Source organism: Callorhinus ursinus, unplaced genomic scaffold (assembly GCF_003265705.2).
Source record: "Callorhinus ursinus isolate GAN/ISIS: 27379988/994484 unplaced genomic scaffold, GSC_fseal_2.0 scaffold82, whole genome shotgun sequence".
In the NCBI taxonomy this organism is placed as follows: Eukaryota; Metazoa; Chordata; class Mammalia; order Carnivora; family Otariidae; genus Callorhinus; species Callorhinus ursinus.
Window position 1 is genome coordinate 2,407,046 of NW_027397144.1, and position 20,719 is coordinate 2,427,764.

Consider the following 20,719-nt stretch of genomic DNA (forward strand, 5'->3'; position numbering starts at 1 on the left):
ATTTTAGCCAATCAGTGGTGCTACCTACAGTGGGTGGCCGGGATCAAAATGCACGGCGGAAAGCTCGGAAAGTAGTGTGGATAACCTTAATCACGTCGGCTCCCCCGGGAGGGGACGCGTCACTCGCCCCATTTCACGGATGAGGAAGGTGAGGCTCAGAAAGGGGGCGGTAAGCGGAGAAATTCAACACCTACAGATCGGCTTCTGTGTATTGAGTGCTGTAAGCACACTATTTCAGGCCACTCTGCAGGAACAATTAAGGCTCTGAAGTCAGATTTACTGAGTTTGAATTCCAGTCCTACCACATGGTCTTGGCAAGTTACTTAAACTCTCTGGGCTTCCCTTTCCTTATCTGCTAAATAAGAATGCTAGCTTCCAATATAGAGCAAAGATTAAACTACAGAATGGATGGAAATTGTGCAAAGCAGTCCCTCTTCAAGTAATAAGCTCTCGATAGGTTCTAACTGGTGTAGGACCGGAGGAGAGCGTAGTGGGCTGCGCTGCCTGTGTTCCAGTCGCAGCTCGCCTCACAACTTGTTCTTACCTTCTCTATGCTTAAGTTTGCTCATTTGCAAAAGGGACAGAACTTTTTAACGTTCGTTATCGGGTTGTGGTGAGTTCTAAACGAGTTAGTGCAGGTTAAATGCCTAGAACGGAATCTGGCTTGGCATAGACGTAAAATCGTTAACTTTTATTGTCGATTCTTGAGCCTGGGTTTGATTCCTGCCACCTGCCACCACTTAACTTGCTGGTGATCTTGAGCAGGTTTTTTCAGCTCTGTGTGCCTCCCTTTCTATAAAGTGTGTATAAGTGTGTTATGATTTCGACTTAAAAATGTTACTGTGAAGTTTAAACGAGATAATTCCCATAAAGAGCCTAAAACCGTGCCTGGCACAATAAATAGAATTCATTGTTGTTTTCGTTTTACAGGAAACGAATGTTCCGAAACGCAGAGAGACTTGTCCAAGGTCGAGAAAGTAGGAAGTGTCAGGGTCGGGAGTCGAACTCTCCAGCAGAGCCAAGGTAGTGGCGGGGACCCAGAGGGGCGAAGGCAGAAAACGGGAGATGAAAGCAGAAAACGGAGATGGGAGGAAGGGACGCTCTCGGCGCTCAGCTGGCCTCGCCTCGGGGGCGGGGCCTGGGGCGGTGCGGGGGCGGTGCCGCGGCCGCTCCTCCCCGGCCGGGTTGCGGCGGCGGCGCGGCTTGCGCTCGCTCGGCGCTCGGCTGGGGCGGCCTGGCCCACAATGAATGGCCGCCGCGGCTGCCGCTGCTGCTGAGGCGGAGGCCGCGGAGGCCGCGGAGGCGGAGGCCGAGGCCCCGGCGCAGGGGGGCGCGCCCCGGGCCCAGGCCCGGCCCCAGCCGCCGCTGCGGAGCCCGCCGGGAGCCCCCGGAGTGCGGCCACGGCGCAGGTGAGGCGGCCCGCCCCAGGCCCGGTTCCGGCCTCGTTTCGCCGGGGCGGCCCGAGGGCATCCGAGGGCCGGTTGAGGGCTGAGCAGGGAGGGCCGTGGCGGGGGGCGGGGGGGCTCCTCCGACAGAAAAGGAGCCGGGTCCGCAACCTGTACCGTGCCGGGACCGGCGAGTGCGGAGAGGCCCGGCCCTCACTAGCGGCCTTGAGCGTCCAGTCCCGGGCCGGGCCGTGGGGTTTGGGGGTGGTGGGATCGGGCCCAGACCTCCCTCCCACCTCGCTCTCGGCGATGGGGAGGCTCAAGGCTGGGCCGGGGCAGGTGCCGGAGGCCCGGGAAGTTGGAGGGCCGGAGGAGGAAAAGTGAGGAGGCGCCCGGGGAGGCCGGGGGGAGGGGGAGGAGGAGTCGGGCTTTGGGTCGGCCGAGTGGGGGAGGAGGGGAGAGCGGCGCGGCCGGAGGGAAAGGGCCCGGAGGGGGGGCGGGGAGGGGCCGACTCGCAGGTAGTGTCCGGGCGCCGGAGGAGGTGGGTGGGTCAGGTTACAAGCCTGGGGGCGGCTGAGGAGAAGCCCAGGAAGTGGGGCAGGGTGGGTGTGGGCGGAGTTAGTTCGGGTGGGGGCTGATAGGAGATCCCAGAGATGTTTGCAGGGGTCATATGAGGTTATGGCTTGGAGAGATGTTGGGGGGGCGGAAGGCCAGATACGGGGGCCATCAGGTAGGTTGAGGAACTACTGTAGGAGCTTTGGGAGAGGGGGAAAGCAGCGCCTTTGCGCTAGGCTAGTGGCCGCGAAACGGGGCGTCCCGAGAAACTAGTGTGATCAAAAGGCACATGCCACCTCTTCCCCCACCAGGTGTTAGCCCTGGGCCAGATCTGGGGTCTTTCCTCTTTTCCTCATCCCAGTCAGGCTCTGGGGTCTCCGACCTACCTTTTGGACGAGCTTCTGCTGGCTTTTCAAGGTGCTGGCCCACCCGGTGGGTGTTTGTGTGGGCAGGTTGAGAAAGTCTAGAACACCTAGTTTGGGCATATGTATTTGTAGAGAGACAGCCCAACGGCCCTTACCTGAGTATCTTGGGATACTGGATTCTTTCTCCCCTTTTTGTGAGCAGAGCCTTGGGGCTCAAACCTAAGGGATGGGACCTCACAGCCACGATCTTATATCGTGGCCTCCCAGGCACCAGCTTCCCAGAGGTGAAGAACGGGGAGGTGAGCCTATAAAGCGCTGTTCATTGTGTCTCAAGAGGCTCCTGATGGGGTGAAGGCCGGCCACTGAGGAGATCAAAACCAGTATTTACACCCTGGTCCAGGCCTTTGGGGCTACTGGCCCCAGGGCTCTGCCTGTGGAGTACTCTTCCTGGGTCAGGCCCTGGGATGAGCTCATTGATTGCTCACCACCACTGGGTCAGCTTAGGCCTTCTCCATGGTAGGAGAAAGCTGAGGCTCCAGGTGGCTTGTCCCAGGTCACACAACTAGACAGTGGCCGACTGGGATTGACTGGCGCTCAGCTCAAACCCACAGTCTCCCAGGCTGGCTTTTGAGGGGCATGACTGGAGGATCTCCCACTGTTGTGGATTGCCTGGTGGGAATTCTGTGCCCAGGCCTTTTCTCTTGCCCATTCCAAGGGATAGGTCCATACTTTTGTGGACAGTTTTTCTGGTGTGTCCCAGAGGGCTGGAATAGTGGAAGCTTCTTTCTCAGAGGCTTGGTCACACCTCATTTCACACACCCCCCCTTCTGGGAGCCAAGAGGTCAGGGGTCACAGAACTGTAGGCTGGCAAGGGGAGGCAGTTAGGAGGATGGGGCCTGGCTCCAGAGCTGCATCTTGCTTTGCTTGCCTGGTTTGTCTTTTTCCCTTTTCGGTCCCGGGTCAGACCACCACAGCTTTCCTTCCTTCTCTCTGGGCTAATTGTTACCATTGTGTCCTGGGAACATTGACTTGGGATCTTCAGCCCCTGAGGCAAGAGCCACACACTGCTGGGTGAAGTGGTATCTCCCTGGCCTGGGTTTAATGATGGGTTGTCATCCTCATTCCCTGCCTTCCCCCAATCTCCCTGTAGTTCCTAGAAGTGATCCCACCTGGGCTCTGCTCTCCTCCTCTCCCTGGCTGGTCTTCTGGCTCTGGGAAGGGGGGCGGGGGGCACTGGGCCGCAGCCCCACTTAAAGATGCTTTTTCCCTGCCTGGTCGGGCCGAGGCTGGCTTCTGTGGCACAGACTGGGGCTCAGGGCTGGATACTGAGGACAAGGGTGGCTACCTCTGGTCACGTGGCTGGAATAGGGCCAGAGGCTGGTGGGGGCTGGCCGGGGTGTGTGGATGGCAGAGGAGGGCCGCGGCTCCTAGCTGCGCCTGGAGCTAGAGGAGAAGGCACTCAAAAGCTGCTTTTTTGTGAGGACGTAGGGACACACAGACCTGGGGTGCCAAAGAAGGCCAGAATAGCAAGTACAACAAGTAAAGGGACCTGTGGGACAGTTTTATTTCCCTAGGGTGTCGACTGCCTGCTGGAGCCAGGGGAGCAGCCCCGAATAACAGATCCTGGTGAGGAGGGGGGATGGAGAATTTCAAATTGGGTGGTCAGGGAAGGCTTGTGGGAGAGCTGAGCCCTGAATAAGAAGAAATCAGCCTGGTGGGGGAAGCTGGGGCAGGGAGGAGCGAATGTTCTGGGCAGAGGGGACAGCACATTGAAAGCCTTTATTGAGCATGTGCCAGCCTCCTGCTAAGTACTCTAAATATCTTGTCCTCATGAGGGAAGGAGTGAGGGGTGACCCTAGAAGATGAAGACTCTTAGTGCCATTTGCAGGAAAGTGCCCAGTCTCAGGGTCTCCTGGATCTCCCCAGTGCCCCCAGCTGAAAGTCCAGATGCCTTGGCCTGCATCCAGGCCTTTCAAAGTCTGGGGCCCAGGCCAGGCAGTGGGGAGCCCCAGTGAGCCAGGCTGCGAGGACGGCTGAGTTTCTGTCGGTCTTGGAGGATCCGTTGGGGGTTGGTCCAGCCAGTTCTGACTCAGAGTTCATCAGGGTCAGTGCCAGAGCCAGTGATGGAGAAGGGAGCCTGTGTTTGAGGCGACGATGAACCTCCTTCCTGGTCTTGAAGACAATTGGCAGTGCTTGAAGAGCCTGTGCTTCCTCTCTTGGGTCCTTCCGGCTCCTCATCACCCTTTTCCCCCCTTCCCCAGGCCCTTGGTGCTTATTGTGCCTAGCAGGAGCGCGCAGGCCCGTCTCCCTGCCTCTGCTCCTGGGTCCCCTCGGCTGAGAATGCCATCCCTCCGTCTCCCCCTGGAGAGCCCTTGGAGCTGCAGAGGTTGTGAAGTGGGACCCGTCTGGTGGCGGTTACAGGTTGGGCCCAGTGTCTGGTTGTGGTCATCATCCCATCTCCTGTGCCGCCTCCTTCGGTCAAGGTCTCAGCATTCTTAGAGATCCGAGAGCCCTCTGTGAGGACAGCGACTCTGTTTTCTGAATTAATCAGGGATTGGGCCAAGGTGAGCAAACATGGTATAGTGGACAGTCTGCTTCCACCATTAGCACCACCCTGCTTGGCCCTGAGATCCTGGGCCTAGATTGTGACCTTGGCATCTCTCATTTCATCCTCTGATAAGTGGGGACCAGCAGGCATACCTGTGCAGCAGTGGTTCTCAATCAGGGATGATTCTGCCTCCTCTCAAGGGATGCTTGGGGAGTGTCTGGAGACATTTTTAGTTGTCACAGCTGGGGCTGGTCCTGGCCTCTAGTGGGTGTAGAGGCCAGGGATGCTGCTCAACATCATAAAAAATGCACAGGGCAGTTCTCCTCTCCAAAGAATGATCTGGTCCCAGTGGCTGCAGGGCCAAGGGCGGGGATCCTCGCTGTGTTGTTACTATGCGGAACGCAACAGTTGGCATCTGGGGTGTGTGATGATACTGGGAAGGCGATGGGGAGTCCCCAGGAAGTACTGCCCAATTGATCACGAAATGGCATGAGGTTCTGGGAGCTGGCGAGTGGTGTAGGATGTCTCTGCTGCTGTCTGGGACTTTGCAGCCCTGCAAGGGGCTTAGGGGGATGAACAGAAGGGGACATAACTAATAATCACAGCTGGTGTTACTGGGTACCAGTCGCAGGGTAAGCACCAATCTACCGTGTGGCTTGCTGGTTTAACCCTTTAGACAGCCTTGTGTGGCAGCTGCCACCATCCGGCCCATTTTTATAGCTGCGAAGACTGATGTCAGGGGGCAAGTGCTGCTCTGGGTGCATGTTTTCTGGCAAAATAGAGGAAGGGAAGCACAATTCTAAGCAGGAAGCTTTGAGCTTTGGGCAAGATAACAGGATTTGGATTCTCAGGCCCTGCCGAGGCCCCGCATGGTCTCCCGGCACCTGTCAACAAGCCCCATCCCAGTAGCCGTGTGCCCTGCAGCCCTAACAGCCTACTTCGTCAGCTGCGCCGGTGTCCCCTCAGGGCCTTCACCCTTGGCGTGGCTACTGCCACCAGGTCCTTCAAGTCTGAAGGCCCCAGGGATTAGGGTGTTAACTCAGAAAGGTGGGCCGGTGGGGGGTGGGAGAGCTGCTGCAGGCCCAGGCCAGGCTCCCCAGGGCTGCACGGAGGGCGTGGGAGGAGAGAGGGAGAAGCATTGGGCTAGACTGCTCGTCCTTGGAGGTGGCAGGGAGGGGAGGAAGGGTGGGAAGTGGCTAGGCGAGGCTGGGCAGGGAAGGCCTCCCCCAGGGGAGCAGAAGGAGCAGTGCCCCGTCTGGCCCTCAGAGGGCACCCAGGACCCCATTTCTGGAGAGGACACATCCAGTGAGGATGAAGAGCCCCAGCTGTGGCCTTGACCTGTCTTGGCTTCCCTTCTTGGCTCTGGCCTCTCTCAGCCCCAGTTTTCCCGCCCACAAAATGGGTCTGGCCACAGTGGCTGCGTGCCTTGGGGAGCGATGGGACCGTGTAGAGCATGAGCTTGGCAGGGGCCAGCCATGGTTAGGAAGCCTCAGCTGCTGTTACCTCTGGATTCTGGGACAGGAGCCAGACACGGCTTCGGTGCGTTCCTGGGCCTTGCTCTCCTCACCCGGAGAATGGCGGGAAGAGTCATTTCTGCCTCAGAAACTAGCAAGAAGTATAATCGAGCCCTTGCCAGGCGCCGTGCACCATAGGGACGATGTGAATGCTAATTCCCAGCTATCACCCTGTCACAAATCCTGTCACAAACCCTGTCACCCACGGTGGATTTAATGGCAGCTTTTTAGGGAAAAAGAAAATGAATTAAATGTGCATGTACTTTAAAAATGCCCACAGTAGGGGGGCGCCTGGCTGAAAAGCATGCGACTCTTAATCTTGGGACTCAACCTTGGGGTCATGAGTTCGAGCTCCAACGTTGGGTAGAGAGATTACAAAAATAAATAAATAAGTTTAAAAAAAAAAGATGCGGACGGTAGGGATCTGTACAGTCAGATAACACTTTGCTCTTCGCTAGCAAATGTTGGCCTGAACTATCTTCCAGTTCAGCTCCTACAGAGGGTCCGAATGGCTCCGGGCCAGGAAGGCTCCTCGAGCAGCCTGGGGAGGGGGTGTGTCCTTCCCCCCCCCCCCCCCCCTTTACTCTGACCACACACTGAGCTGCATGAAGGATTGTGGGGCTTTCCAAGGGCTTTTGGTTCTTCTACTTGGAGTTGGTGGTTTCCCTTAATTGGCTTACGTGTCCCTGGGCAGCTTGCAGCTTCCCTGGAAGGTCAGCGGGAAGGACAGCCCGTGGTGGTGTCACACGTCTGTACCCCCTAGCTTCTCCTGCCTGGGGAATTTGGGGCTCCCTCTCGACACCACTGGCAGTTTCCACTCCCACCCCGGCATGATCGGCTGGTAGTGTGAGCAGTTGGCGGGAATCCAAACCTCTGTTAAACCGAGCCCAGAGCGGGACCCTGACTGCAGGCCGCCCACCTGGTGCGGCTGCCAGAGGAGGGCACCCCTGTCTGCACAGCCCCCTCCGCACTGGCCCTGGGGACTGCCCCTGTGGTGTGGATGGCACTCCGGGCCCAGCTCAGAGACCTCTTCGGAGTCACACTGTTGGAGTCACGCTAACGTGGAACAAAACGGAGTGAGGTTGGAAGTAATGGCAATAATTCTTCATTCCACAAACAACTATCGAGCACCCATAGTGTGCCGATCTGATCTAGGGACAGAGGACACCGCGATATGAACCAGAGAGGCAGGCACCGTGCTCTGGTGGAGGTGACACAAAGCCCGAGATGCATCTAGTTAGCTAGACGGCAGGAAGCGCCAGGGAGGAGAAATCAAGCCGGAGAAGCATAGAGTCAGGGTTGGGAGAAGTTCTGTCTTGGGAAGTTCAAGCCAGGTTACGACTGGGAGGATATGAGGAGCTGTGGCCATCTCTGAGACCACATGCTGGGAAGTCCGAGAGCTGGGGGTGAAAACTGGTTTTGAAAGAGTTTGGGGTCGAATCTGAGGGTCTTGGCCTGAGCGGGGAGGGCTGGAGCTGGCGACAGCTACGGCCAGCGGGCTGGGGTGGAGTTGGGTTGTCGGCACGTTGAGTTGGTATCTGGGACATCCGCAGGCCCGGCACCCACAGGAAGTCCAGGCCAGGGGCTCCATGGGGGAGTTGGAGGTGAGTGGATGGTACTTCCAACCTGTCTTGAGTCAGCCTGCCGTGATAAAATGCCATAGACTGGGTGCCTTAAGCAACAGACAGTTCTCACGGTTCTGGGGGCTGGAGGTCTGCGATCAGGTGTGCCCACCAGGCCTTGGTGCGCGTACTTAGAGAGAAACCTCTAAGGACACCAGTCCTAGCAGATCAGGGCCCCACTTTTATGTCCTTGTTTAATCTTAATTACCTCCTAAAGACTGTATCTCCAAATACAGACACGTTGGGGGTTAGGATTTCAACATACGCATTGGGGTGAGGGGCACAGTTTGGTCCAGAGCAGAGCCCTGAGTCTGGGTTCAATCCCCAGGAGGAGAGAGGTTGACCCAAGGATGGAGCGCAGCATCAGCCTTTATTTACCTTTAGTTTCTGGAAAGACCTTGCCTGCTTCTCCCTCAGGGCTCTGCACGACTTCCCTGGACCTTGAGGGCTACGCTTCCATCCCACCACTGCCTCATTAGATCACCCTCCCCTCCCCCCCCCATAGCGCTCTAATGTCACCTCTTCTGGGCAAGATCAGAGGCCCAGGTATGCAGGACGTTGATCTGTGTGACGCTGGATGTATGGCCACGTTCCCCATTGGACCATGAGCCCTTGGAAGCAGGCCTTGTCTCAGTCCTGGCCTGCCCCAGGCTCCCAAACACTTCATGCCCCAGGCAGGCGCTTGGCAAATATTTATTGAGTGACTTGGGAGGTCATGGAAACCGTGTGCTGGGTCCTTGCATCTCACTGGGAGACCTGCTCACATTTGTGGCCAGGACACTAGCGATACTAGGAGGGGTCCCCTTGGCCCTCTTTAGGGCTGGGGGCTGCCCCTTCCCTTGGGGGCTTCTGAAGACCCCAGAAGATGGACAGGCTATTATGCCAAGTTCTGAGGAGAGAGGATTCAAATGGTTTTGTGTCCTCACGGAGTCTGTAGTCAAATGGGATTTAGTGTTCTCAGAGGTAAGCATAAGGGTGCTGTGGATGTGTGGTGGAGAGAGTGTGCAGAAGGGGGGATCTCTAGTCTGGAGAACTCTCAGAGTCAGGGGGTGATGGAGCATGGGAGAGGAGGATGTAGGCAGTGGGAGGAAAAGGGGACTACAGGCAGGGTGCACAGCTCGGGCAAAGGCCTGGCTGGGGTGGGAGAGCCATGCAGTGTGCTTGGTGGGGACAGAATTGTTGGATGGTGTAGAGACCCCCGGCTCTTGGCTCCATCACATCTCTTCCTAGGTAGCAGGTGACCGAGGCCAGGTACCAGGTACTTAGACCTGTTTTTTTCTGGGAGCCCATCATGGCTCCGTGGTCCACCCCCACCCCGCCCGCATGGCTGGTGTGGAGAAGGGGCTTCAAGCAGAGCCAGGGTAGCTGTTCCTTCTGAGTCCAGAGGACTGAATTGGGGTAGTTGCCCAGGGATGAGAGGAGGGAGGGGAGCCTGGCCTGGGGGTGGCCTGTTACTGCTTCTAAAACCAGCCAAGGCCTTGCTTTTCCCCTGTCCTTGCAGGGGCAACAAGGCCATGAAGGGTTGCTGCAACTCAAGACCTGCGCTGGGCCGGGAGGGAAGGTCCCTGGGCACTGATCGCTTGAGCTATTTGTACCAATTGTCTCCCTCCCCCTCCCAAATGGTTAGTCAAAGGCTTCAAAGCCCTAGGTGCTGGGCCCTGAGGCTGGGGTTCACAAGGCTTGGGGAACCCCGGCACAGCCCCCACCAGCTGCTGCGTCCCAAACTGGAGTCGTTTAGTCTTGCCTTGGTGTTCCCTCTTGGCAGCCGCTCACTCGCGAGTCTGACTGTCTGTCCCTGTCCCTGCCGCCTGCCCCCACCACTGGCCCAGCCCTGTGTCTCACCTGTTTGCGTTCTCCATGCTGCTGCTGGGCGTTCTCCTGTGGTCTGGGCCTGCGCCTCCCTTGCTCCAGGCTTCCCCCTGCTCCCAGAAACATTTGTCCTCACCAGGCCAGGCACCCCCTGTCCCACACCCTTCCCAGCAGCCCCGTTGCCCCTGCACTCCCCTCGAGCCAGCACTGGCCTCCTGGGGGTCTCCAGACTGCACCTCACTCCTTCCTGCCCCGTACAGTTGCTCTCTGTCCCCGTGTCTGCCTTACTCCCGGAGTCAGCCCCTCAGTGACACCGAGTTGTATCACTCCCTGTGTCTCCCCACCAGACGACTGCGTGTGGAGACAGCCAGTCTTCTTTAGAGCTGTGTCCCCTAAGCCTTGCGGTTTATCAGGGTGGGTTGGATGAATGAGTCCCCATTTTACAGATGAACAAACCAAGGCACAGAGGTGAGGGGCTGGCATCTGAAACCAGGTCTGGGGTTGGGAGGTGCTCTGACTCCACCACAGGCCTCTCCTGTGTTGGTCCTCCGCCTTACAGTGTGAGCCTTCCAAGCTGGGGGTCCAGAGCTCTCTTTCAGGGACTGGGAGCTAGCTTCTCCCTTGACCCCCTTGACTCTGGTCACTTGGGCCCCAGTACCTGGAGCGGCTTCATTTTGGCAGCCTTGGGAGTTGGGTTGGGGCTGTGAGGCCCCTGGAGCAGGCTCTGGGTTCTGTCCTTTGCCTGCACTCAGTGCCTCAGTTTCTCCTGTCTCCAAACAGAGGGTCAGCTTCTAGCCCATCTGGCACTGAGTTTGAGGCCCTGGAAGGAGTGTGTTCCTTCCAATGAGAGGGTCCTTGTCTCCGCCTCGCCCCCTGATGACCCTAAATTGTTTTTCCTGGCAGTGACCGTGATTTTGATGATGACAAGGAGGCAGAGGGCATAGCCAAGGGAAATCACACGTTTCAGTGCCCGCACAGACCCTGGTTTGAATCTTGTCCCTACTACTTACTCACCAATGACCTTGGGACAGTTCTTAGCTTCCCCATGGCCTCGGTTTTCCCATCTGAGAACTGGGAGTATGAAATCGGCCCCATAGGTTTGCTAAGAGGGTTCAAAGAACTTCCTGCAGGTCACCTGTCAGCTCTTTGGAAGCATGGGTGCTGGGAGGGGCGGGGCCTGCTGGTGTCTCAGGGTTCCACCACATGTAGCAACTTAGTGAGGACAGACTGAATTTGCGCAATTGGGTTGGTCTTATCAACGTTTCTTTCCAAATGGAGAAGTAGAGATTTGGAGTTCCTGCTCTCAGGAGCGAGTTGGTTCTGGAGCCAGCACTTACCTGTCCATGAGTGCATGGCTGCTTCTCTTTGTCTGTACAGCCTTCTGTGAGCCCGGTGGTACCAGATAGGGCACCTGTGTCCCAGCGCTCAGCCCGTGGAGGCAGCTCAGAATGGACTCGCTAGTCAATGAAAGATGTGAAAGGTGCATGAAAGTAATCTGGGAGTGAGGGGAAACAGCTGGGGGCTCTAGTTGGTACCTGCCCCAGGGCCTTTGCACACTTGCTTTCCTCCTTTCTCCTTACCAGCCCGATTCTTCTAATACCCATAATGCCCATTCAGGACCACCGCCTTCTATATTTTAATAGAACTGCAGGGGACTCACTTTTACTATGGGTACAGTCGTAAAGCCACATTGTCCTTCGGAGCCCTTTTATGAGTGCTCTCGGAGTATTGGACATGCCCAGTTCTGGACTGGAATGTGCTGGAATGTGCAGTGATGGAATAGGCTGTGCTGCAGAAATTCACATTTGAGAGGTGCCTATGCTCCCTGCGCAGGGTCACAGACAGTTCCTTTTATTTTTTTTTAAAGATTATTCTTACGTATTTTAGAGGGGGGCGGGCAGAGGAAAAGGGAGAGAGAATCCCAAGCGGACTTCGTGCTGAGCATGGAACATAGTATCTATTTTTGTAAATAAGCAGTATGATCACCAGGATCAAAAAGAGTGTTTATGGCAAGTATGGATTCTTTCTTCCTTCCTCGGCTTTATTGAGATGCACATACTATGGAATCCATTTAAAGTGTACAGTTGAACAGTTTTTAGTACAGCTGAACCTTGAATGACGAATGGGTTAGGGGCACTAACAGCCCCACCAATGCGCATACGAAGTCAAAAGTCCACATACAACTTTTGACTCCCCCAAAACTTAACAGCCTACAGGTGACCAGAAGCCTTACTGATAACATAAACAGTCAATTAACACGTATTTTGTATGTTGTATGTGTTATATACAATAAAGTAAGCTAGAGAAAAAAGTTACTAAGAAAAATCCTAAGATTTGCTGGCCGGCTCAGTCAGTAGATGGGACTCTTGATCTTGGGGTCGTGAGTCTGAAACCCACCTTGGGTGTAGAGATTACTAAAAAAAAAAAAAATCATAAGGAAGAGAGAATACATTTACAGTCCTGAACTATTGAAAAATTCTGCATATAAGTGGACGCACACAGTTCAAATCTCTGATGTTCGAAGATAAACTAGGTATATTCAGAGTTGGGTGCGTATGACTACAATTTTAGACCATTTTACGTTATGTCAAGAAGAAACCTCCGCATCCTTCTGCTTGCCACCCCACACCCCACCTAGCCCCTGGCAACCACTAGTCTGCTTGTTTTGGCTCCGGATTTGCCCATTTTAGACATGTTACATAAACGGGATCATACAATACACAGTTCTTTTGTCTGCCTTCTTGCATTTAGCATATTGTTTTCAAGGTTCACCTGTAGAATAGTATGTATCAGTGCTTCATTCCTTTATATGGCTGAGTAATATTCCATTATCTGGCTGGAGCATGTTTTATTTAGCCGTTCATCAGTCGACGGATGTTTGGGTTGTTCCCGTCTTCCTGGCGATCACGAATGGTGCCCTATACGTTCACATACAGGTGTTTCTGTGGATATAGGTGTTCGTTTCTCTTGGGTATAATTCTGAGGAATGGAATTACTGGGTCATGTGGTAGTTCCATGTTTAATCATTTGAGGAACTGCCAGACTGTTTTCCATAGCAACCGCACCATTTTACACTCCCACCCGCAGTGTGGGAGGATTCCGATCTCCTCCTTGCCAACACTTGTTGTCTGTCTTTTTTATTCTCGCCAGCCTAGCTGGTATGAAATGGTGTTTCGTTGTGGTGTGCATTTGCATTTCCCCGCCGACTAGTGATGTTCCCGTGCAGCCTCAGGGTTTCTTGAGTGGTCATTCATTCATTCAACCAGCAGTGATCGGGGGTCATGGGCTCAGTGCTGCGGACGCAGTGTGAAGACTCTGATGCCCCTGCCCCTTTGGCGTTTCAGTGCCCAGTGCCCTTCAGAGTTACCCCGTGTGTGTCGCGCTCGTGATGGTTAACGCTCACGGAGTTCACATTGTGTTAACTCATTTCGTGTTCAGACACACGTGTAAGTATGCTTTTGCCCACCCCTTGTCTGCAGGGGGCGGCCGGCGGCCACCCGGGCCTGGAGCTGACATTACTGATTTGACAGTCTGTCTTAGAGGCCAGTCCGTGCCGGGACCGAGGGTGTGGGTGGCACCAGGTGATTCTCACCCTGTGGATGTCTGCCCCCACGTGTCTCCCCGCAGAAGGTGAGGGTCGTGAGAGGGGCGCGCCGAGTCTGCTGCCTGACCCCGTGTCTCCATCTGTCTCGCCCTGTCTTCCCCCCTCCCCTGTGCAGCTGCCGCCATGGCCCAGACCCTGCAGATGGAGATCCCGAACTTCGGAAACAGCATCCTGGAGTGTCTGAATGAGCAGCGGCTGCAGGGCCTGTACTGTGACGTGTCCGTGGTCGTCAAGGGCCACGCCTTTAAAGCCCACCGGGCCGTGCTGGCGGCCAGCAGCTCCTACTTCCGGGACCTGTTCAACAGCAGCCGGAGCGCGGTGGTGGAGCTGCCGGCCGCCGTGCAGCCCCAGTCCTTCCAGCGGATCCTTAGCTTCTGCTACACAGGCCGGCTGAGCATGAACGTGGGCGACCAGTTCCTGCTCATGTACACGGCCGGCTTCCTGCAGATCCAGGAGATCATGGAGAAGGGCACCGAGTTCTTCCTCAAGGTGAGCTCCCCCAGCTGCGACTCACAGGGCCTGCACGCTGAGGAGGCCCCGTCGTCCGAGCCCCAGAGCCCTGTGGCGCAGACGTCAAGCTGGCCGGCCTGTGGCACCCCGCTGCCCCTCGTGTCCCGGGTCAAGACAGAGCAGCAGGAGTCGGACTCCGTGCAGTGCACGCCGGTGGCCAAGCGGCTGTGGGACAGCGGCAGCAGCGGTGGTGGCAATGGCAGCCGCAAGATGGCCAAGTTCTCCACACCGGACCTGGCTGCCAACCGGCCGCCCCAGCAGGCCCCGGTGGTGGCGGCGGCGGCACAGCCGGCCGGGGGGGCTGTGGTGGCGGCGGCGGCGGGGGCCGGCACTGGGCAGCCGGCCGGGGGGGCGGCGGCGGCGGCGGCGGCGGCGGCAGGGGGCGTGGTGAGCGGGCCCAGCACGTCGGAGCGGACCAGCCCGGGCACCTCGAGCGCCTATACCAGCGACAGCCCTGGCTCCTACCACAACGAGGAGGATGAGGAGGAGGACGCAGGCGAGGAGGGCACGGACGAGCAGTACCGGCAGATCTGCAACATGTACACCATGTACAGCATGATGAATGTCGGCCAGACAGGTGAGGTGCCCGCCCTGCCCAAAACTCCCCAGCCCGGCCCCTGCTTCCCGCCCCCCCTTCCCCTGGCCGGCCCCCCCCCCCCCCCCCCCCCGGCCCCCCCCCCCCACAATTCCCCCCCCCCCCCCCCCCCCCGAAGCCGAGAAGGTGGAGGCCCTCCCTGAGCAGGTGGCCCCCGAGTCCCGGAATCGCATCCGGGTACGGCAAGACCTGGCGTCTCTCCCAGCTGAGCTCATCAACCAGATTGGCAACCGCTGCCACCCCAAGCTCTACGATGAGGGTGACCCCTCTGAGAAGCTGGAGCTGGTGACAGGTGGGCCAGCATCACTTCCTCCCCAGATTCCCCTCTTCCTTCCATGTTGGGCCTCTGTGCCCTCCGAGCCAGTGGCTTGTGGGGTGGTGGTTAGGAGCCAGAGACTTGGGGTCCAACCCCACCCCTTCTGCCACCCACTGGCTGTGTCCTAGGGCAGCTCACCCCCCCCCCTTGGCACTGATACATGCCAGAGACTGGCCTCCAGGTTTCCCCCCGAGACGCTGGTATGAGCGTTGGCTGGCATCGTCGGCCACATGGGGAGATGAGTGGCTTCGTAGGGTGATTGGAGGGTTGACTAATAACAGCGGTTAAGAATCTTGGCTCTTGGTGTCAGGGTGCCTTGGTGTGAGCTTCCACTGCCTATTCTTTTTGATGCCCAGGTGGTTGTGTGGGCAAAAGCCACACATGTGCAAGCAGGGCCCGGCATATTGTAGGTGCCCCGTGGACAGTGGCACCACTAGCTGTCCTTTCCTGATCGCTGATGAGGCCATGCTGGGGCGAGTTGTCAGGGAGCGTCTTGGCCGGGCCCAGGCCAGGGCCTGGCCAAGTGGGAAACGTGGCAGTCTGGGGCCCCCGGCCACCCTCCTGCTCCCCACTGCAGGCACCAATGTGTACATCACGAGGGCGCAGCTCATGAACTGCCACGTCAGCGCAGGCACGCGGCACAAGGTCCTGCTGCGGCGCCTCCTGGCCTCCTTCTTCGACCGGTGAGGCCCTCACAAGAGCCCGGATGGAGGGGAGGGGGGCTGCCCCCGGCCCCCCACCACAGGGGGCCTGACTCCCCTCCCTCGTGCCCCCCACCTAAGGAACACGCTGGCTAACAGCTGTGGCACCGGCATCCGCTCTTCCTCCAACAACCCCAGCCGCAAACCGCTGGACAGTCGCGTCCTGCACGCTGTCAAGTGTGAGTGTCTGGCCTTCTGGAGTCAGGCTGGGGTGGGGTCTGGGCCAGGCAGATGGTCCTCTTCGCTGATAGGTGGGTGGGGGTTAGTGTTAAGAAGGTTTCTGAGGCTCAGCCTGGGCTTGTCAGGAAGAGGGCTGGGATGGGTTAGAGATTTCTTCATTGTGGTGGTGGGGGCTGGTCCTTGGGGAGTCATGGGAGCGCTGAAGCAGCCAGGCCCCAGCCATTCATCAGGAGGGAGGTCTAGGTTTTCACGTGGCATCTCCCCATTCCTAAATTCTGGCAAATGACCCAGGTTTTTCAAGAGCACTGGGCCACCCTCTCAAGCCCCACACGTGGCCGAGCTCAGTCAGGCATGGGGCCAACTGATGTGGTTTAGCGTCCTGGCTTGCGAGTCCTCCATTCCATCACCTCTGAGGGGGGTTCGGGGGCCGCGCGTGCGCGTTTGGGGGTCAAGGAGCAGTGTGGCCGAGTAGCTGTCGTCAAGGTGGAGAGGCCAGGGCCACGCTGTGCCTGAGCCATCGACTCTGCCCTCACAGACTACTGCCAGAACTTCGCTCCCAACTTCAAGGAGAGCGAGATGAACGCCATCGCAGCTGACATGTGCACCAATGCCCGCCGCGTTGTGCGGAAGAGCTGGATCCCCAAGCTCAAGGTGCTCATGGCCGAGGGCGACGCCTACACCACCTTCATCAGCGACACGGGCAAGATAGAGCCGGACATGATGGGCGTGGAGCATGGCTTCGAGACGGCCAGCCACGACGGCGAGGCCGGCCCCTCGGCCGAGGCCCTCCAGTAACTACCGCCGGCCCCTCCCCGCGGGGCCGTCACAGTCCCCCCCCCCCCGCCCCTCCCCCGTCACACCCGCCCACCCTCTTGGTCACGAGCTACTGTCTGTCCCTCCCCAGGACCCGCGGGGGGCGCTGCATGCTCCCAGCCCCTCTGCCTCCCCATCCCACTCTCCGGCCCCCATGTGAGCGGCTAGGAGAGGGCAGCAGCTGGTGCGGGCTCTGCGCTGCCTTTCTAGTGCGCTCGGGCACCGTCGGGGGGGCTTCCGCTCCCCCTCCCCTAGCCCCCAGCTGTGGTCTCCCCACTCACCAGGCCAGGCGTGGGGAGGGGCCGGCCTGGGGGGCTCAGGAAGGCCCCCTCCCCAGGCCCTGGGCCCCTTGCTGCACCCCCTTGGGACTTGCAGGGGCCCCAGGGTTCTCAGGACCCCTCCTGCCACCACCTCCCAGTGCTTCCATGTTTCCAAAAGCGCCTTCCTATCTCCCTCGTCTGTCCCTGCGCCTGGGGGCTGGGGTAGGCGAGGCCGAGGGAACTGCCCATTTCACAGCTGAGGGAGCCGAGGCTCAGAGGAACTCCACCATTGACCTAAGGTGGTGGGCGGTGGCGGGCCCGGGGCCCTTCTCTCTCCCCCACCCCGTGCCCACCTCTGTTGCCCCCGTCTGTCTCCTGGGGCCTGAGAGGGGCAGGTCCCGAGTTGGGGGCTCTTGGGGGCAGACTGAGAGTCTCGGTGAATAGAATGAGAGGTTTCCTGGGCTCACAGAAGTGTGTGCGTGTGAGTGCGCGCGTGTGTGTGTAGAGGTTGTGCTTTTAAACAAATGAAGATATGAGAGGCAGTAGGGCCAGGGCTGGAAGTCAGGGGAGCAGGCTGGGGGGCTGCTGCCCTCCCCCCCACCCCCCGCCCTGCCCCCTGTACATACTTTTTAAAGCATTTTTTTAGCTAATGAAATATTGAAGTATAAGATTCCTTTTATTTTTCAAACCAACGGGACTGTGTCTGATGTCCCCTTCGGTCCCCGGGGACGTGGCAGGCAGGACGGGGTGGGGGCTGGGGGCGGGCTGAATGCGTGCGTGTGTGTGGAGTGTGGGTGCGCATTTCTGAGGTGGGGATTGGCCGGGCCTCTGCTCGGGCTCCTGTGGGTCTGACCGGGTCCCCCCCCCCCCTTGCTCCGCTGCTCCCCAGCGGGACTCCATTTGAAGGGTGGCCCTGGCCTTGGCCCATTGGCTGAGCCCAGCTTCTGGGGACGAGGCAGGGCCTGCTTCCATTGTTAGCAGTTTGCGGAATTTTCTCTAACCATTCCTCTCTTTAGATCCTCGCCAGCGCGAGGGGTTTTGTTTTTTTGAGTTTTACATGTGAACTTTGGAGGGTTCTTTTTTTTTTTTTTTTTTTTAATCCCTGTCCCCTCCACACTGGGTGTCCGTTCTTCACAATTTTTACCTTTTTCTCTCTAGCCCCGTCCCCACGGCCTCTCGTCTCCTCCCCGATCTGACCCACCCATTGCTCCCGTTGCTCCCAGAGGCCTCTCCAGAGGCAGGGGGATTGCCGGATGTGGTGGGGGGGGGGGTTGGCTAGCCCTGACGGGACCTTTGGAATCTGACTTGGAGACCTCCCCCACCGCCCGGCAGCCCCCACCAGTCTGTGACATCTCATTGTGGGGGTGTGGGGGGGGTGTCTGGTCTGGCCAGAGTCCTGGCACTCTGCTTTCCTGGCCTGGCCCCTGCACCTTAGTCCTCAGCTGGCCCAGTGTACGGGAGGAGCCGACGCCCCAGCTAAAGCACAAGCACCTTAGTCGCACCTCCCCCACGCCCTTGTCCTGGCCTTGACATCCTACCCCAGCATCGATCCCAAAGCACAATATCCTGGTCACTTGGCAAGCTGCCGGGCCGGCCAAGGCCGAGGGGCCGGCCAGGGCTCCAGCCAGAGCCCACAAGGAAGGAGTCCCTAGGCGCTCCCCTCCTTCCAGGCCTTAGCAGGGGTCAGCTCTCTGGGACTGGGGTCTTCTCCCTCCCCACCCCTTTGTCCTGGACAGGCCCCTGCCCAGCCCCTCCCTGCCTTGTCCTCGGGTGGGGCTTGCCCCTGTCCCTCCTCCAAGCCCCTGCAGCACTGGGTTGGGTGGCAGAGCCCTCTAATTTCAGGGACCCCAGGAGGTGCCCCTGGCTCCCGGGACTGTGTGTTTGGTGGGGGGAGGGGAGGGGAGGGGCCGGGCAGGGGTGCAGGGGAGGAAACTCCTCACCAGGAGAGCCAAAGACAGGGTTGTGCCTTACCCCAGGAGCCACCCCTGCGCCCCTCCCACCCCACCCTCCCCACCTCTTGGGAGGCCTGCTGCTTTTCCTTCTCTCCCTCCCCTCCCCTGCCCTGCTCTGAGCTGCATGGTCCCCCCACCCCGGGCAGCCCAGGGAGGAGCACGAATGGAGAATCACCAACCAACGCAAAAAAAAAAAAAAAAAAAAAAAAAGACTGTGGGCCCCCCCCTCCGCCTCCCCTGGCCGCCCACTCACCCGCCTCTTTCACGCAGGACAGACCGCCCGCCCTGTCCGTGTGAAGTGCCAACGCCCTCCCCGCCCTGGGCCGACCCCCCACTCCCCGGGCCCGTAAGTGAGATTGCACATTAACTACTGTAAGGAGAGGAGCCGCACTGGGAAATGTGAACCATGAGAATATCAGTGACACTGATGAGGAGAATAAACTAAACGCCTTTGTAACAGCCCTGCCGCATTCTGCTCTCTGGGGGCGCGGGGCCCAGGAAGGGACAGTCACTGCACATGAAGGCTCAGTGCGCTCAGGAACAGCCATTCCAGATGTCACATCCCAGAACATCCGTGTGAGAGGAGAGGGGCAGTGTCCCCCTTTCAGACGGGGAAACAGGTTCAAACCCAAGCTGCCAGTAGCTTCCCCCTAGAATGGGGCACCTGGCTGGCTGGCTCAGTCGGTAGAGCATTCTGCTCTTGATCTTGGGGTCGTGAGTTCAAGTCCCACATTGGGTGTGGAGCCTACTTTAAAAACGTAGCTTCTTGCAGCACCCTTCTGGCTACCCTGGTGTGTACAGACACAGCGCCCCGGGGCTGTTCTGCACATGCGTGGGTCCTAGGTCGTGTGTCAGGGTCCCACAGGATCACCCCCAAGAAGGGCCTCCATTGAATTGGCTGTATGACGGACGGACTGGCTCACTCCCCTTCTGTGGCTGTTTGACACCCCCAGTCCCAGATACACATCCTGAACACACCCACACCCTTCACTGCATCTGAGCCAGTGCACCCACGCACTCCTGCATCAGAAGAAGGAACACAAGAGTTGAGATGGCAAGTTAAATTCAGCCGGTGTCCTTTAAAATACCTTGGAGAGCTGTAGGTCCTGAGGATAGGGAAGGACAAAATGTTCTCGAGTCAGACGGAAAAGACACAGATGGGCCCTAGGGTCCCCCTGATTCAGAAATGTTTCTAGTAATGGGGGAAGGTTGTTCACGGATGTTAGGGATCCCATTAAGTCAGAAAATATTTGCCTTGAAGTGGGAAAGGAGGCTTCATCCCCTGCCCAGGTCAGGCCCGTCCACTCCCTGATTAGGGGGAACATCCAGAATCATGGGGAGATGATCAAGTGGGATTTCAGTTCCCAGGGAGGCCCAGGTGTACTTCAAGAAAACCAGCCCCAGCCTCAGTTGCCAGAAAGTAGGGTTTTGAGAGCCAGCAGCATCAACAGAAAAACCAGTCACCTTGGGTAACAGGAAGTCTCATCTGTCTTACCAAGTAGGCAACCCCAGGTAAGTGCAAACACCGTCTGACTCCAGAAGTCTCGTCTTCTAACCCCAAGAAGACTTGGAACTAAGTATAAAAAGATCAGGCGAACCCAAACCGTAGCATCAGCGGGTTTGCATCAAAAAGGGAACCTGTACCTACTTGGTTCTTTCTAAGGTCTGACAGATAAGCCTAACATGATGACATCCTTGTAAACAGGCAGCACTTTGCAACAGGTAAACGGGCGGCTGAGATGCGTGGTTCCGCGGAGTGCGTACTGCGCAGGATGCCAACCTTCGAGATGGTGGGCTAAGGTTCATGGCACTTACAAGTCTTCCCGGCTCACAGGAATCATTTTGCACTCAGGCAAGCTCTGGCAAGGCCGCTGCCTCAGCGATTGGGTGTGCCACGGAGCCCAGCGTTATGGGGTCCCTCAGAAGCGACCGCTCGGCTCCGCGGCTAAGGGGCTGGCCTACTGTAGGGCCCAGAACAAGCAGAAGATGT

General features: G+C 58.0%; 1 protein-coding gene across 7 annotated transcripts; it reads left to right on the top strand.

Moving 5' to 3' along the window:
• The first annotated feature begins 19 nt into the window (after positions 1 to 19).
• NACC1 (nucleus accumbens associated 1) lies at positions 20 to 19,188 on the top strand. 7 transcript variants are annotated; one of them, XM_025862986.2, is made up of 9 exons: positions 20 to 148; positions 931 to 1,023; positions 13,278 to 13,428; positions 13,518 to 14,489; positions 14,626 to 14,799; positions 15,401 to 15,506; positions 15,606 to 15,703; positions 16,240 to 16,495; positions 19,000 to 19,188. In XM_025862986.2, the coding sequence occupies exons 3-9, from the start codon at positions 13,398 to 13,400 to the stop codon at positions 19,094 to 19,096; spliced, it is 1,734 nt and encodes a 577-aa protein (XP_025718771.1). In that variant the 5' UTR covers positions 20 to 148; positions 931 to 1,023; positions 13,278 to 13,397; the 3' UTR covers positions 19,097 to 19,188. The 7 variants fall into 7 exon arrangements, with proteins under 7 accessions (XP_025718771.1, XP_025718775.1, XP_073743810.1 ...); XM_025862990.2 differs by lacking the exon at positions 13,278 to 13,428; XM_073887709.1 differs by lacking the exon at positions 20 to 148 and having other exon boundaries at positions 938 to 1,023; positions 13,278 to 13,379.
• Positions 19,189 to 20,719: the final 1,531 nt, after the last annotated feature.